Source organism: Octodon degus, unplaced genomic scaffold (assembly GCF_000260255.1).
Source record: "Octodon degus isolate 3935 unplaced genomic scaffold, OctDeg1.0 scaffold00007, whole genome shotgun sequence".
Taxonomy (NCBI): Eukaryota; Metazoa; Chordata; class Mammalia; order Rodentia; family Octodontidae; genus Octodon; species Octodon degus.
This window is the reverse complement of record NW_004524583.1, coordinates 33,730,248-33,741,908: the sequence shown is the minus strand read 5'-3', so window position 1 is coordinate 33,741,908 and position 11,661 is coordinate 33,730,248. Positions and strand designations below refer to the sequence as shown.

Here is an 11,661-nt window from a genome sequence, read left to right as displayed (position 1 = left end):
GAAGCACTTATTCCACTGAGCCATCTCCCCAGCCCCCAGGATTACAGTTTCAAAAATTATGGGTTTATCTCTGCAGAAGATTATGTTAACTTTGCATTTTATGGTAATTTATAGGCTGGGTGTGGCAGTATACACTTGTAATCCCAGCATTTGGGAGGCTGAGGCAGGAGCATCACTGAGTTTGAGGCAAGCTATGGCTGCATTTGGTATGGCTACATAGTGAATTCAAGGTCCAGTGACCAAGTCTCGGTGAAATGGCACACCCCCGTAATCCCAGTGCTGGGGAGGCTGAAAACAGAAGGATCACTACGAGTCTGAGCTGCATAGTGAGACCCTGTACCGAACACATAAAGATAATAATAATAATAATAATAATAATAATGATAATTCTTGTGTGGGGCAGTAAGGCTTAGGAATCCCAGGCGTTAACACCCTGAGTAATAACTACAGGGTTTTAGTAGGAGCCTTATGTACCTGGGTGCCTTCTCCACCCCCCATATGGGGACTGAACACAGACACGAGGCGGCTCGATCACAAGCCACATCCCCGGCCCAGCTGCTTGCTGAGGAGTCCCTCAGGTTCCATTGCACCAATTCTCAGTCTCATGTGTGAATGTTATAATGCAAACAGCTGACAGGTCCAGTTTTGTCTTCTATGCAGATAAGTGCTGCCAATCTGTACTCAGTATTGTGCCTCTTATTGCATGTGTGCAGGTTCTCCAGCAAGTGGATAACAAGTTTATCGCCTGTTTAATGAACACTAAGACTGAAGACAATGGCGGAGGAGGTAGGACTAGAACTTAGCCTGGATTAACAAACCAGCTCATCTTCTGATAACCTTCCTTTAAGGTTATTTTTGGTATATAATGCAGTTTCAGGGATTTCAACAGTTTAAGAAAAATCAGTCTAAATTTAGAACTTTATGAAACAAAAGGGTATTTTTGTTCTTGTTTGTTTTTTTGAGACAGGATCTGAACTCATTGTGTAGACCAGGCTGGCCTCAAACTCGTGGTGATCCTTTTGCCTCAGCCTCCTGAGGGTTGGAATTACAGGCATGCGCCGTCACACCCGTCCAGTCAGCACATACTGAGTGTCTATTTTATGCCAGCTGTTGTACCAGGCCTTAGGGATACGATGATGGAAAAAGGTGGACATGCGGAAGTAGTTATGCAGTCACACTAGCTGTAGCTCTGGTTAGGTAGGTGAATTAGAGGATACTAGCAATGCTATTTTGTTAGAGAGGCCAAAGAAGCATTCTTGGTAGAATGGTATCTGAAGTCTAAGTTAAGCAGGCTAGACAAGAGGGATTGCAGTTTTCCATGTCCTCCTCTTCCACGAGCAGGGGCAGGTACAGCAGCTAGAGATGAGGCTCGAGAGGTGATTAGGAGCTAGAGCCTCAGTGCCGTACAAGCTTTTGTTCTGCTTTTGTGTTCTGAGACAGGATCTTGCTGTGCAATTAAGCCTTCCTTGAGCTCAGTATAGAGATGAGGCTTGCCTTGAACTTCCTGTGATCTTATTTCTCAGCATCTTGAGTGTTAGGATTTCGGGGGAGCACCCCACACACCTGCCAGCTACAAGCTTTGATTTGTACCAACACAAACTGGAAACGAGTGAAAGATTTGTTTATTGTTTTTTTCTTTCTTTCTTTTTCTGTATTTTAAGGAAGGGTCTGCACGGTGTTCAGAGTCTCGCTACTAGATCAGACTCATAGTGATTCTCCTATTTTCGTTTGTTTTTTTTTTTTTCTTTTTCTTTTATTCTCCTGTTTGTTGTAACTTAAAAATGAGGCAGGCTCGAAAAGAAAAGAAGCGCTTTATTTTAGCTGGTACCCAGCAGCAGACACCCCAGCAAGATGCTGAGGTGCATGCCAGGAGGATGAGGGGAGGGGATATTTAAGCCAATAAACCACAAAAGCTGACATCAAGGGTTCATCTACGGACTACAGCTGACAAATTACCTGTTTCTAATGAACAATAACAGGTGCAGTGGTGGGTACAGTTTGTAGCTGGGAATGAGGGCAAGATCAGGGCATTGGGCTGGAACTAGATTCAGGTGTGCACAAAGGCCAGCGTGAGAAAGGCCCAACTGCAGGTTCTCAAGTAGAGAACGGGGCACAGTGGAAAGCTACAGCGTTTAGAATGGCGCATACAGAACAAGATGGCAGCGTGTATGTCAGGTTATAACAGTTAATAAAGTTACAGTGGGAGCATACAGAGTTACAAAATTGGAATCAATTGCACAGGTTATAACACTGTTTACAGCCTCCCAAGTGCTGGAATTACAGGCACAGGCCACCACACCCACTCTCTATCTCTGTCCCAGGGGCCGGGGAGATGGTTCAGTAGAATAAGTGCTTCCCTGACAAGCTCAAGGGTCTGAGTTCAATCCTTGGTTCTGTCAAAAAAAAAAAAAAAAAAACCAGAAAAAAGGCTCAGTCACTAACAGTGCTCATCAGGGCTGGGTCCAGCATGGCCCCTGCGCCTGCTTCCAGGTGCTTTAATATTGTTTGATTTTTTTTTTTTTTTTTTTTTTTTTTTTTTTTTTTTTTTTTTGCGGAACCGGGGGTTGAACTCAGACCCTTGCGCTTTCTAGGGAAGCGCTTATTCCACTGAGCCATCTGCCTGGCCTATTGTTTGATTCTTGATGTTGTTTTGTAAATTTTGAAAAAGTTGCTCTGGTTGCCTTGGCGAGAATGGATTTTAAGTGGGGAGGGATTCCCAGTAATTCTAGAGGCGCTGTTAGCGGGCCCTTACAATACAGTATGGTACCTAGGAGCTGGGCACTGGGAAAACGAGTGCATTGGGAAAATCCCGAGGAGACCACGTCAGCAGGACTTGGTGACCACGTGGACATGGAGGAGACTGTTGAACGTGGCTTCTACTATCTTTCTGGTCTCCGTAGCTGGACAGATGATGTTGCAATAGGAAGCTGGAGATATAGCAGGCTAGCAGCATGACAGTTGTGAGTTTATTCTAACTTCTCTTTGAAGTGCTCAAGAAGAAATCCCAGGAATGTACTTGGATATTACACATGAGGACCAGAAAAATGACCTGCTGATACACATTGGAGTAAGCAGTACAAAATTGGTCGTTAAAATCCTAGCATAGGGGCTGGGGAGATGGCTCAGTGGTCTAAAGCACCTACTTAGAACAAGCTTAGCAAAGCCCAGGGACCGCAGTTCAATCCCCCAGCACCACATGCCAGCCAGCCCCGCCCCCTGGTGGGCAGAGCTGGCCACACACACACACACACACACACACAAATAAATACATAAAATTTAAAAAAAAAATCCCAGCATAAATTTTTTTTTTTATTTTCAGTATTGGAGGTTAAACCTAAGGCTACATTCCCAGCCCTTTATTTATTTGTTTGTTTTTGAGACAGGGTCTCCTTAAGTAGTTTAGGCTGTCCTTGAAATTGCTTATGTAGCCCAGGCTGGCTCAGGCTTTCAGTGATCCTCCTGCTTCAGCCTCCCGAGTGCTGGGATTACAGGGTGTACTACCACTCCTAGTACTTTTTTTTATTTTGAAGTTTTGAGACAATGTCTCAGAAAGCAGCTGAATGGCTGTGCTTCCTCTTGCTATCTGTGCCTCGCCCCCTCCCCCCCCCATCGTTAGAACCACAGGTATGCACCACCACCCTGCCTGGAGTCCAGGGTCTTTGCATTGAGCTACAACTGCCAGTCCTGCTTGCTTGTTATTTTGAAACAGTCTCAATAAATTGCTGCATTGTCTGGGGATCAGATGTGAGATCCTCCTGCTTCAGTCCCCCAGAGTGCTGGGACTACAGGCACACACCATCCTGTCCAGCTTCAGGGGTGTAGATTTTATCATCTGAAGAAGAGTGAATAGTGAGAAAAGGTCCTGAATAATTAACAAGGTAGAGTAGGAAAGTATGAACTAGCAAAGGGTATTGTGAAAGAACAGCTACAGAAAGAAAAACAGAGTATTATTTTTTAAAGCCAAGAACTCATGCCAAGAACTCATCATGAGTAAGATGGGAATTGTTCCATTTTGTGATGGTGACAGATGAGAGCTTTAAGAGAAGAAAGGGCGCTAGCAGCCGTGAGGCGAGCTGCATATGGCTGCGATGTGAGTGGAAGGTGAGCCTCCTCCCGGGAGTGGGTCTTTATTTTTGCGGGGGCAGGGGAGAGTCTACAGGGTGTTCAGCGTCTCCCCACTAGATCGGACTTTGAATGATTCTCCTGTTTACAGCCTCCCAAGAGCTGGGATTACAGGTGGCACCACCACGCCCAGTCTCAATTGCCTTCTCAGCATGCCTTGGGGGCGGGGCCAGCATGGCAGGCCCAGGGATTGAACCCCTGGCCACTGCGCCTGCTTGCAGACACTTTAATCCGCTGAGCTATAGTACCCCATTTCTATGGCTTTGCTTTCTCTTTTTCAGTATTTAGGACAGAGTCTACAGGGCCTCACTACGAAGATTAGACTCGTAGTGATTCTGTTTTCAGCCTCCCAAGAACTGGGATTAGAGGCACACGCCACCACGCACAGTCTCAGTGCACACTGGGGGCAGGTCTGGCACGGCACTTTGGGGATTGAACCCCAGCCACTACCTAAGCAGGTGCTTTAGTCCACTGAGCTATCAGGCCAGCCCTTCTGTGGCTTCACTTTCTGCAGTTTGTTGCCCATAGTCAACCAAGTTAAAATATTAAATAAAAATTGTAGAACTAGTTGATGAATTTTAAATCTTGCACTGTCCTGAGTAGCCTGATGGGATCTGACACTGGCCCACCCTCGCCCACTCAGGGTGTGAACTGCCAGAGTCCAGGGTCTCCGTGCTGTCTTTGCGCACTGCCCGCCTGCTCCGTAGGAGCTGTTTGAAGCGACTGGATCAGTGTCGCAGTATTGCAGTTGCTGACATTCAAGGTGGCAGACCCACGAGGCACACAGATGTTAAGCAAAAGGAGCTATTTAAATTTCTCTTGAGATTTCATATTATTGGATTAGCTAGATACCATCAAAGACTGTTCTTAGTAAAAGGTGAATGATTTCTGTAGACTACAATGTATTCTTAAGTAAATACATTTTTCTAAATTGAAATTCAGGAATTTTTTTTAAAACATTTATTTAGAGAGAGAGAGAGTGTGTGTGTGTGTGTGTGTGTGTGTGTGTGTGTTTGTGGCCAGCTCAGCCCACCAGGGGGCGGGGCGGGCTGGCATGTGGTGCTGGGGGTTTGAACCGCGGTCCCTGTGCTTTGTCAAGCTTGTTCCAAGTAGATGCTTTAGACCACTGAGCCATCTCTCCAGCCCTAAATTCAGGAATTTTTATTGCCATTCATAAATCCCAAATGCAACCTATTCCTCTAAATGAATTACTTTAATTTTGATGCTTACTTACTTTAATGGACAAATATATATTATTATTTTAAATATAGCAAAGGGGCCGGCAAGCTAGCTCAGCAGACTAAGGTGCCTGCTTAGGCACACGCACCGCAGTTCGATCCCCTGCACCACATATCTAGCCAGCCCTGACCCCAGCGTACACTGAGCCCAACCGAATCCAAGCTTGGTGGCTCACGCCTGTAATCCTAGCACTGGGGAGGCTGAAAACAGGATCACTATGATTCTAGGCTGCATAGTGAGACTCTGTAACAACCAAATACATTAAAAAAATAATAATAATAGGGGCTGGCCGGATAGTTCAGTGGACTAAAGTGCCTGCTTAGGCAGAGTACAGCGGCTGGGGTTCAATCCCTGGCCTGCTGTGCCAGCCCGGCCCATGGGGTACGCTGAGACTCTTGATTGAGGCTGGGTGTGGTCGCACACACCTGTAATCCCAGCTCTTGGGAGGCTGAAAGCAGGAGAATCACTGAGTCCAGTCTATGTAGTGAGACCCTGTAGACCCTGTCTTAAATACAGAAAAAATAATAGTTCTTATTTTAAAACAAATAAATAAATATAGTAAAATATCAATGCTATACATTGGCTTTTTTTTTTTTTTTTTCCGGGAATTGAACTCAGGACCTTGTGCTTGCCAGGCAAGTGCTTGTACTGCTGAGCTATATGCCCGGCCCTGTATTGATATTTGTATGTTGCATGTTTCTATCAATAATAAAATATAATTTGTTCAGTTATCACACCCTAAACTATAAGAATTCACTCCTTTATTGTATAAATATATATGAAGTACCTACTAAGTGCCAGGCACCTTTTTATGTGAGATTGGACAACAGACAACAATCCCTGCCTTTGTGAAGTGTTTATCCTGTTGTGATAGAATATTAAAAACATAACTTCTATCATGAGTAAATTGACCTATGTTCTGTTTCATTCAAGAAATGGAATATGTCATAAACATGGTAGACAATGAAAAACCATTCTGTGAGTCAGTTGCAGACTTGATTTCAGAGGTCCTCTGACTTTTTAATTTTTATTTTAGGGTGTTGTTGTTGTTTTGCGGAACTGGGAATTGAACTCAGGCCCTTGCGCTTGCCAGGGAAGTACTTATTCTACTGGGCCACCTCCCCGGCCCTATTTTATGTATTTGGTACAGGGTCTCACAACGCAGCTTGGACTTGTAGTGATCCTGTTTTTAGTCTCCCCAGCGCTGAGGTTACAGGTATGCACCACCATGCCCAGTCTCAGTGGCTGGCTCAGCTCGCCCAGGAGGAGGGCCAGCACATCATGTGGTGCCTGGAATCGAACTCTCCATCCCTGTGTTTGCCTGAGTAGGTGCTTAGTCTGCTATCTCGCTGACCCTCTGACTCTTGAAAGTTCATACTGTGTCTAGTTTCCAGTTTGAAGTGAGCCTCTCATAGTTATGATTTATTTCATTGTTTTGCCCATACAGGATATTCAGTATTCATCACAACAGCTGCAGCTCCTCCTACCCTCAAAGGAATTTAAGGGGGCCGGGGAGATAGCTCAGTTGAATAAGCGCTTGCCTGGCAAGCGCGAGGGTCTGAGTTCAATCCCAGGCTCTGCGGGGAAAAAAAAAGTAAAAAATGGAAAAAGACTTCAGTGACTATTTATTCACATTCAAAGGAATTTAAAATTCAGCACTTTAGGGGCTGTTCTTGTTGTTGAACATACTGTTAGAAAATTTATCTTCTTTATTTTCCTTTAAACCCTAAGCTCTCAGGCCACATATTTGATAGTATCATAGGAAAAAAAAATCTTTAGTAGGAGTAAGAAAAATAGACATTATGTATTTTGATCAAATTAAAGCATAACCCTAGTCCAATAAAATCAGTAGCAGTAAACTCAACCTTTTGGCCAAAAGTAATAAAATTCTAATCCTAAAATGTGTACTGATGTCCTCTAGCCCTTCTGTCCATAAGAAGGAGGTACAGGTAGTGACTCTGGGTCCTCACTTCTTTTTTTTTTAATTTTTTTTTTTTTAATTTATTTGAGAGAGAGAGAGAGAGTGGTGTGTGTGTGTGTGGCCAGCTCAGCCCACCAGGGGGCGGGACTGGCTGGCATGTGGTGCTGGGGGATTGAACCGCGGTCCCTGATGCCTTGCGTAGCTTGTTCTAAGTAGGTGCTTTAGACCACTGAGCCATCTCTCCAGCCCCATGGGTCCTCACTTCTTGAGGTCCAAAGCCCTGCTCTTCAGGTGATGCCTGGAGGTGGATCACCCAGGCATCTGAGAATTCACAGGCTGTGTGCCTGCATTAATCCCAGAAATCAGGAGTTGTATTTACATAAGTGTCAGGTTTGATGGAAACCTGCTCTGAAGCAGCATCAGTGGCTGTGGGCAAACCCAGCCCCTGCCTGTTCTATGCAGCTGGGGAGATTATGGCTTTATGTTCCTAAATGGAGAAACAAAAGAACATTTTTCCACAGTAAAATTGTGTGAAATACTTATTTCAGTGTCTATAAATAAAGTTTTATTGGAACGCAGACACAGTACTCACACAATGTTTGTGGCTGCTTTGGCTCACTGTGAGCACTTGAGTAGTCCTGACAGAAAACATTTGGCGCAAGAAATGTTTTCTTTTTAAGAAATGTTTTCTATCTGCCCTTTCACAGAAAAATTCCTGGCCTCTGTTCTCAAGTGTTGAAGAAGTACATTCTTCGGGGTTTGAGAATGCCTTGCAGATCAACAGCCACTGATTATAATAACATCTAATGATTTTTCACTTCATTGTCTTCAAGTTGAATTAAAAAGTGAAATCAGTATTTAAACACTAGGAATTCAGACCTTAATCTTGTTTTATAAATGAAGCACTGATGAATTAACAAATTTTCATCAGGGATAAAAGTATTATTTTCTCCATTTCTACTTTTTAGGAAATAAAAGACAGAATCATCACTACTTGATGTATTTTCTCTTATGGCTATGTTGTTAAATAGGTGGCATGAAGTTTTTTTAATTCTTCTGCACAGCGTAATTATTTTAAGTTTGATCTAAGAATGCAACATCTCAGGAGCTGTTGATCCTCTTGTAGGTGGAAACCTGTTAGTCCTGGTGGACCAGCACGCTGCACACGAGCGTATTCGCCTGGAGCAGCTTATCGCTGGTAAGGACTGCCGTGCGTGGGCACATCGGAGACTAGCAGGGTCGCATCCTCACTGTGACCGGTGTAAGAAAAGATGTGTTATAGATTTAAAACGTAAGCTAAATCTCCTCCAGTTTGGCTTGTATTGCAACTGAGTGAATGTAGTAGCCGGTTCATTAATTTAAACACGTGGATTTTATGTACATGTCAGGGCATCTTCGCTGCATGCTTACTGAATTGGGCTCACAGTGGCGCTTAGCACAGAGATGCATCTCTGCATGCCCGGGTGGTCTTGGTGTGCCTTCTCCACAGTTTGTTAGCTCAAAAAGTCAAGTGGATTCTTTTTATGTCAAAATCTAGTTTATTTTTGAAGTATGATCAGATAGATCTAAATTCTAAAAGGTACAAGAGGAAATATAATAAATCTTCCTTTATACCTTTGTCCAAAGTCTCATACAGTTTCTCTTCTCACAGGCAGCCGTGTCTCCCCAAAGTCAAAATATGCTTTTTAGGCTTTGCCAAGCAGCTTTGTCACTATAAGGCAGTGTATTCGCCAAGTAGTAAAATCCCAGGAAAATCTTTACTCCCATGGTCAAGTAATGAAAGAGCTTAGTGTCAGAGAGCCAGGTGAGGACCTAGGAAGGCATTTCCTGGGCCAGAATGGCCGTGATACTGCTACCGTCTTCGTTTTTCCTTATAAAAAGATAACAAAAACAGTGTGACTAAAGGTTACTTGCTGTGGGCCTGCTCCACTTGAGCATGGCACAGTGCATTGTCTTCAGTGTTGGGGAGACCCTTCTGCCGGAAGAGCCTCCCTGAGCCGTAGGCTCCTGTGAGGAACCTGCATATTTCCCTTGTAATCCAAAGTGTGCGCCTCTGTTACTGATCACAGATATTACCTGTAGGAACATGGCCTCGTTCATTTGAATGAGATTAATCCTTATGTTTCTTACTTTAAAATTCTGCTAAAATTAATTTCACTGGGTTGATATTTCCTAGATTCACTTTATTTTATTTATGTATTTATTTTTGCAGTACTGGGCATTGAACTCAGGACCTTGTGCTTGCCAGGCAAGTGCTTAGATTCACTGTAATAACGGAAACCCAAAGTGTAGTACTGAATGTTGAATGCATTACTAAGCACTTAGAACACTTTTTTTAAAAAACATTTGTATAATGGCCATGCTTTATAATGCTTTGTTGTTACTTGAATATAGAAGACTTCTTCCTACGCTTAACCTGTTCACCTTTCTTCCAATAGACTCATATGAGAAGCAACAACCCCAAGGCTGTGGTCGGAAAAAATTACTGTCCTCCACTATAATTCCTCCCTTAGGGATAACAGTGACCGAGGAACAAAGGAGGCTCTTAAGGTTAGTAGGGTTGAGGAGGTGATGTTGATAGTATAAATTCTCAGTGATTCTTTGAGGTAGAAGCATGACTGTTGCTCTGTTCAGAAGAGGAAGAAGTGGAGACAAGGAGAGGTTGCCTGGCTTGGTGAAGGGCACAGCCGTTTTTAAAGGCTGGAGCAGGCAGCCAAAGGCAGGTCTTTGACTTCCTGCGCCTTCTTCCCACTCACTCGGTCACAGCTGTTGAGTGTAGGATGGGTTTCCCTGATAATTTTTTCCAGCAGTTGGCTTAGAACACTCTTCCCATTTCTTGGAACACGCAAATGTTTATGCTGTGCTGTTTCTGAAGGCAAAGTCAGGCTGTAATTGCTTCCATTCTGCTTTGTCCTGATTCACTCTGGAGTCTTCGTCACCATCATCTTACTAGGAAGAAAGTAAAACACTGGACTGTTTTCCCACTTCTGGACAGTGCAAATTGTGAAAATAAGATAAATAGGCATTTATTTTAGGTTTGGGAACACACTGCTGCCAACATGCCTTTCGTCTAGGACAGGACTGCTACCCAGGACAGTCCCCGGACGGCCTGCGAATTGCCTCGCTGCTTCCCGCTCTCAGAGCTTGTCTCTGAGCCGGACTCCTTCAGTTCCAGCAGCAGGAAGCAAGCAGCTCCTCAGTGAGAAATAAAATTAGGCACAAGATTCAGCAAGGAATGGACTCCCCTACGGGAAGTGGGAGAAGGACGAAGGCATGGCACACAGCGGCGAGCGCCCGCCCCCACAGAGACTCCTTGAGCGCGCATGGGGACTGTGGGGACCTGGAGGCCGAGGCTGGGCGTCTGCTGCTTCTGCGTGCAGCGGCGCTCCTGCGCCTGCTGCCCCACTGCCCTTGCGCCTCAGGACCATTATTAGGCAAAGTAAGGGTTACAGGCCTGCGCTGCTGTGCTGAGCGCTTCAGCCGAGCTAAGGCGCTGGTGGGTGTGCAGCCAGCACGGGGAGACCCCGCAGAGCGTGGTTCCCGCGCTCCTGAGCACGTGTGCGACCCAGACCGGGGTTGGTTTCCGAGGCACCGCCCCAGCAGAAGGATGGCCAGCATGCGTCGCCCGGCTCAGACCTCGGTACCTAAAAACTCTCATTAGCGAATTATTTATTTCTGGATCATGGCTAACTACAGATAACAGATCTTGGATAGGGAAGCCATATATGGGGGAACCACTGGAATTTTTAAAAATTAGATAATAAAATCTCTGACACGTACAAATATGAGAAAAACAAAACTTAAAGTTTGTGCCAGCTTTTGAAGATCTTATCAAGCATTTAGAACTAGTAGTGAAATGTGGGTTAGGTAAGTTTTACATTTGAGGCTATCTCCTCAGGTGCTACCACAAAAATCTGGAAGACCTGGGCCTTGAATTTATGTTTCCAGACACGAGTGATTCTCTGGTCCTTGTGGGAAAAGTACCACTGTGTTTTGTAGAAAGAGAAGCCAATGAACTTCGAAGAGGAAGGTCTCCTGTGACCAAGAGTATCGTGGAGGTAAGACATAGCTTCCTGCGTCCAGGAGCTGCTGGATGATAGCAGCCTCACGTTTTGTGTAGTCTCTTCATTCGCCTTTATTCAGTATGCATTTATGTTATTTTCTTACAGTCTGTGGGCTTCTAGAAATGTAAAGATGTATTAGCTCTAGGTGAAGGGAGGAAATCTAGATATTTATAGCACAGTGAAATACAGCAAGTGAAGGTGTATTTAGAAAGCATTTCAGAAACAGAATGATGACTGTGCCCAGGAAGAGGTCAAGGAAACTGCTATAGAAAGGCTATTTTCTTTTTTTTTTTTATATTTATTTATTTTTTTATT

The 11,661-nt window shown here is 44.4% G+C and overlaps 1 protein-coding gene across 7 annotated transcripts in view; it reads left to right on the top strand.

Moving 5' to 3' along the window:
- Positions 1 to 11,661, top strand: part of Mlh3 (mutL homolog 3) — a 46,165-nt gene that overhangs the window by 11,724 nt on the left and 22,780 nt on the right. For 5 of the 7 annotated variants that reach the window (XR_002818582.1, XM_004624967.2, XM_023703691.1 and 2 more), the window contains 4 exons: positions 714 to 786; positions 8,409 to 8,480; positions 9,721 to 9,832; positions 11,181 to 11,340. Coding sequence is in view for 4 of the 7 variants with exons in the window: in XM_004624967.2 (XP_004625024.1) it covers positions 714 to 786; positions 8,409 to 8,480; positions 9,721 to 9,832; positions 11,181 to 11,340 (417 nt within the window). In the remaining 3 variants the exon portion in view is untranslated. Of the gene's footprint in view, positions 1 to 713; positions 787 to 8,408; positions 8,481 to 9,720; positions 9,833 to 11,180; positions 11,341 to 11,661 lie in introns of those variants that run through there. The other 2 variants (XR_002818584.1, XR_002818583.1) reach the window with 1 other exon arrangement.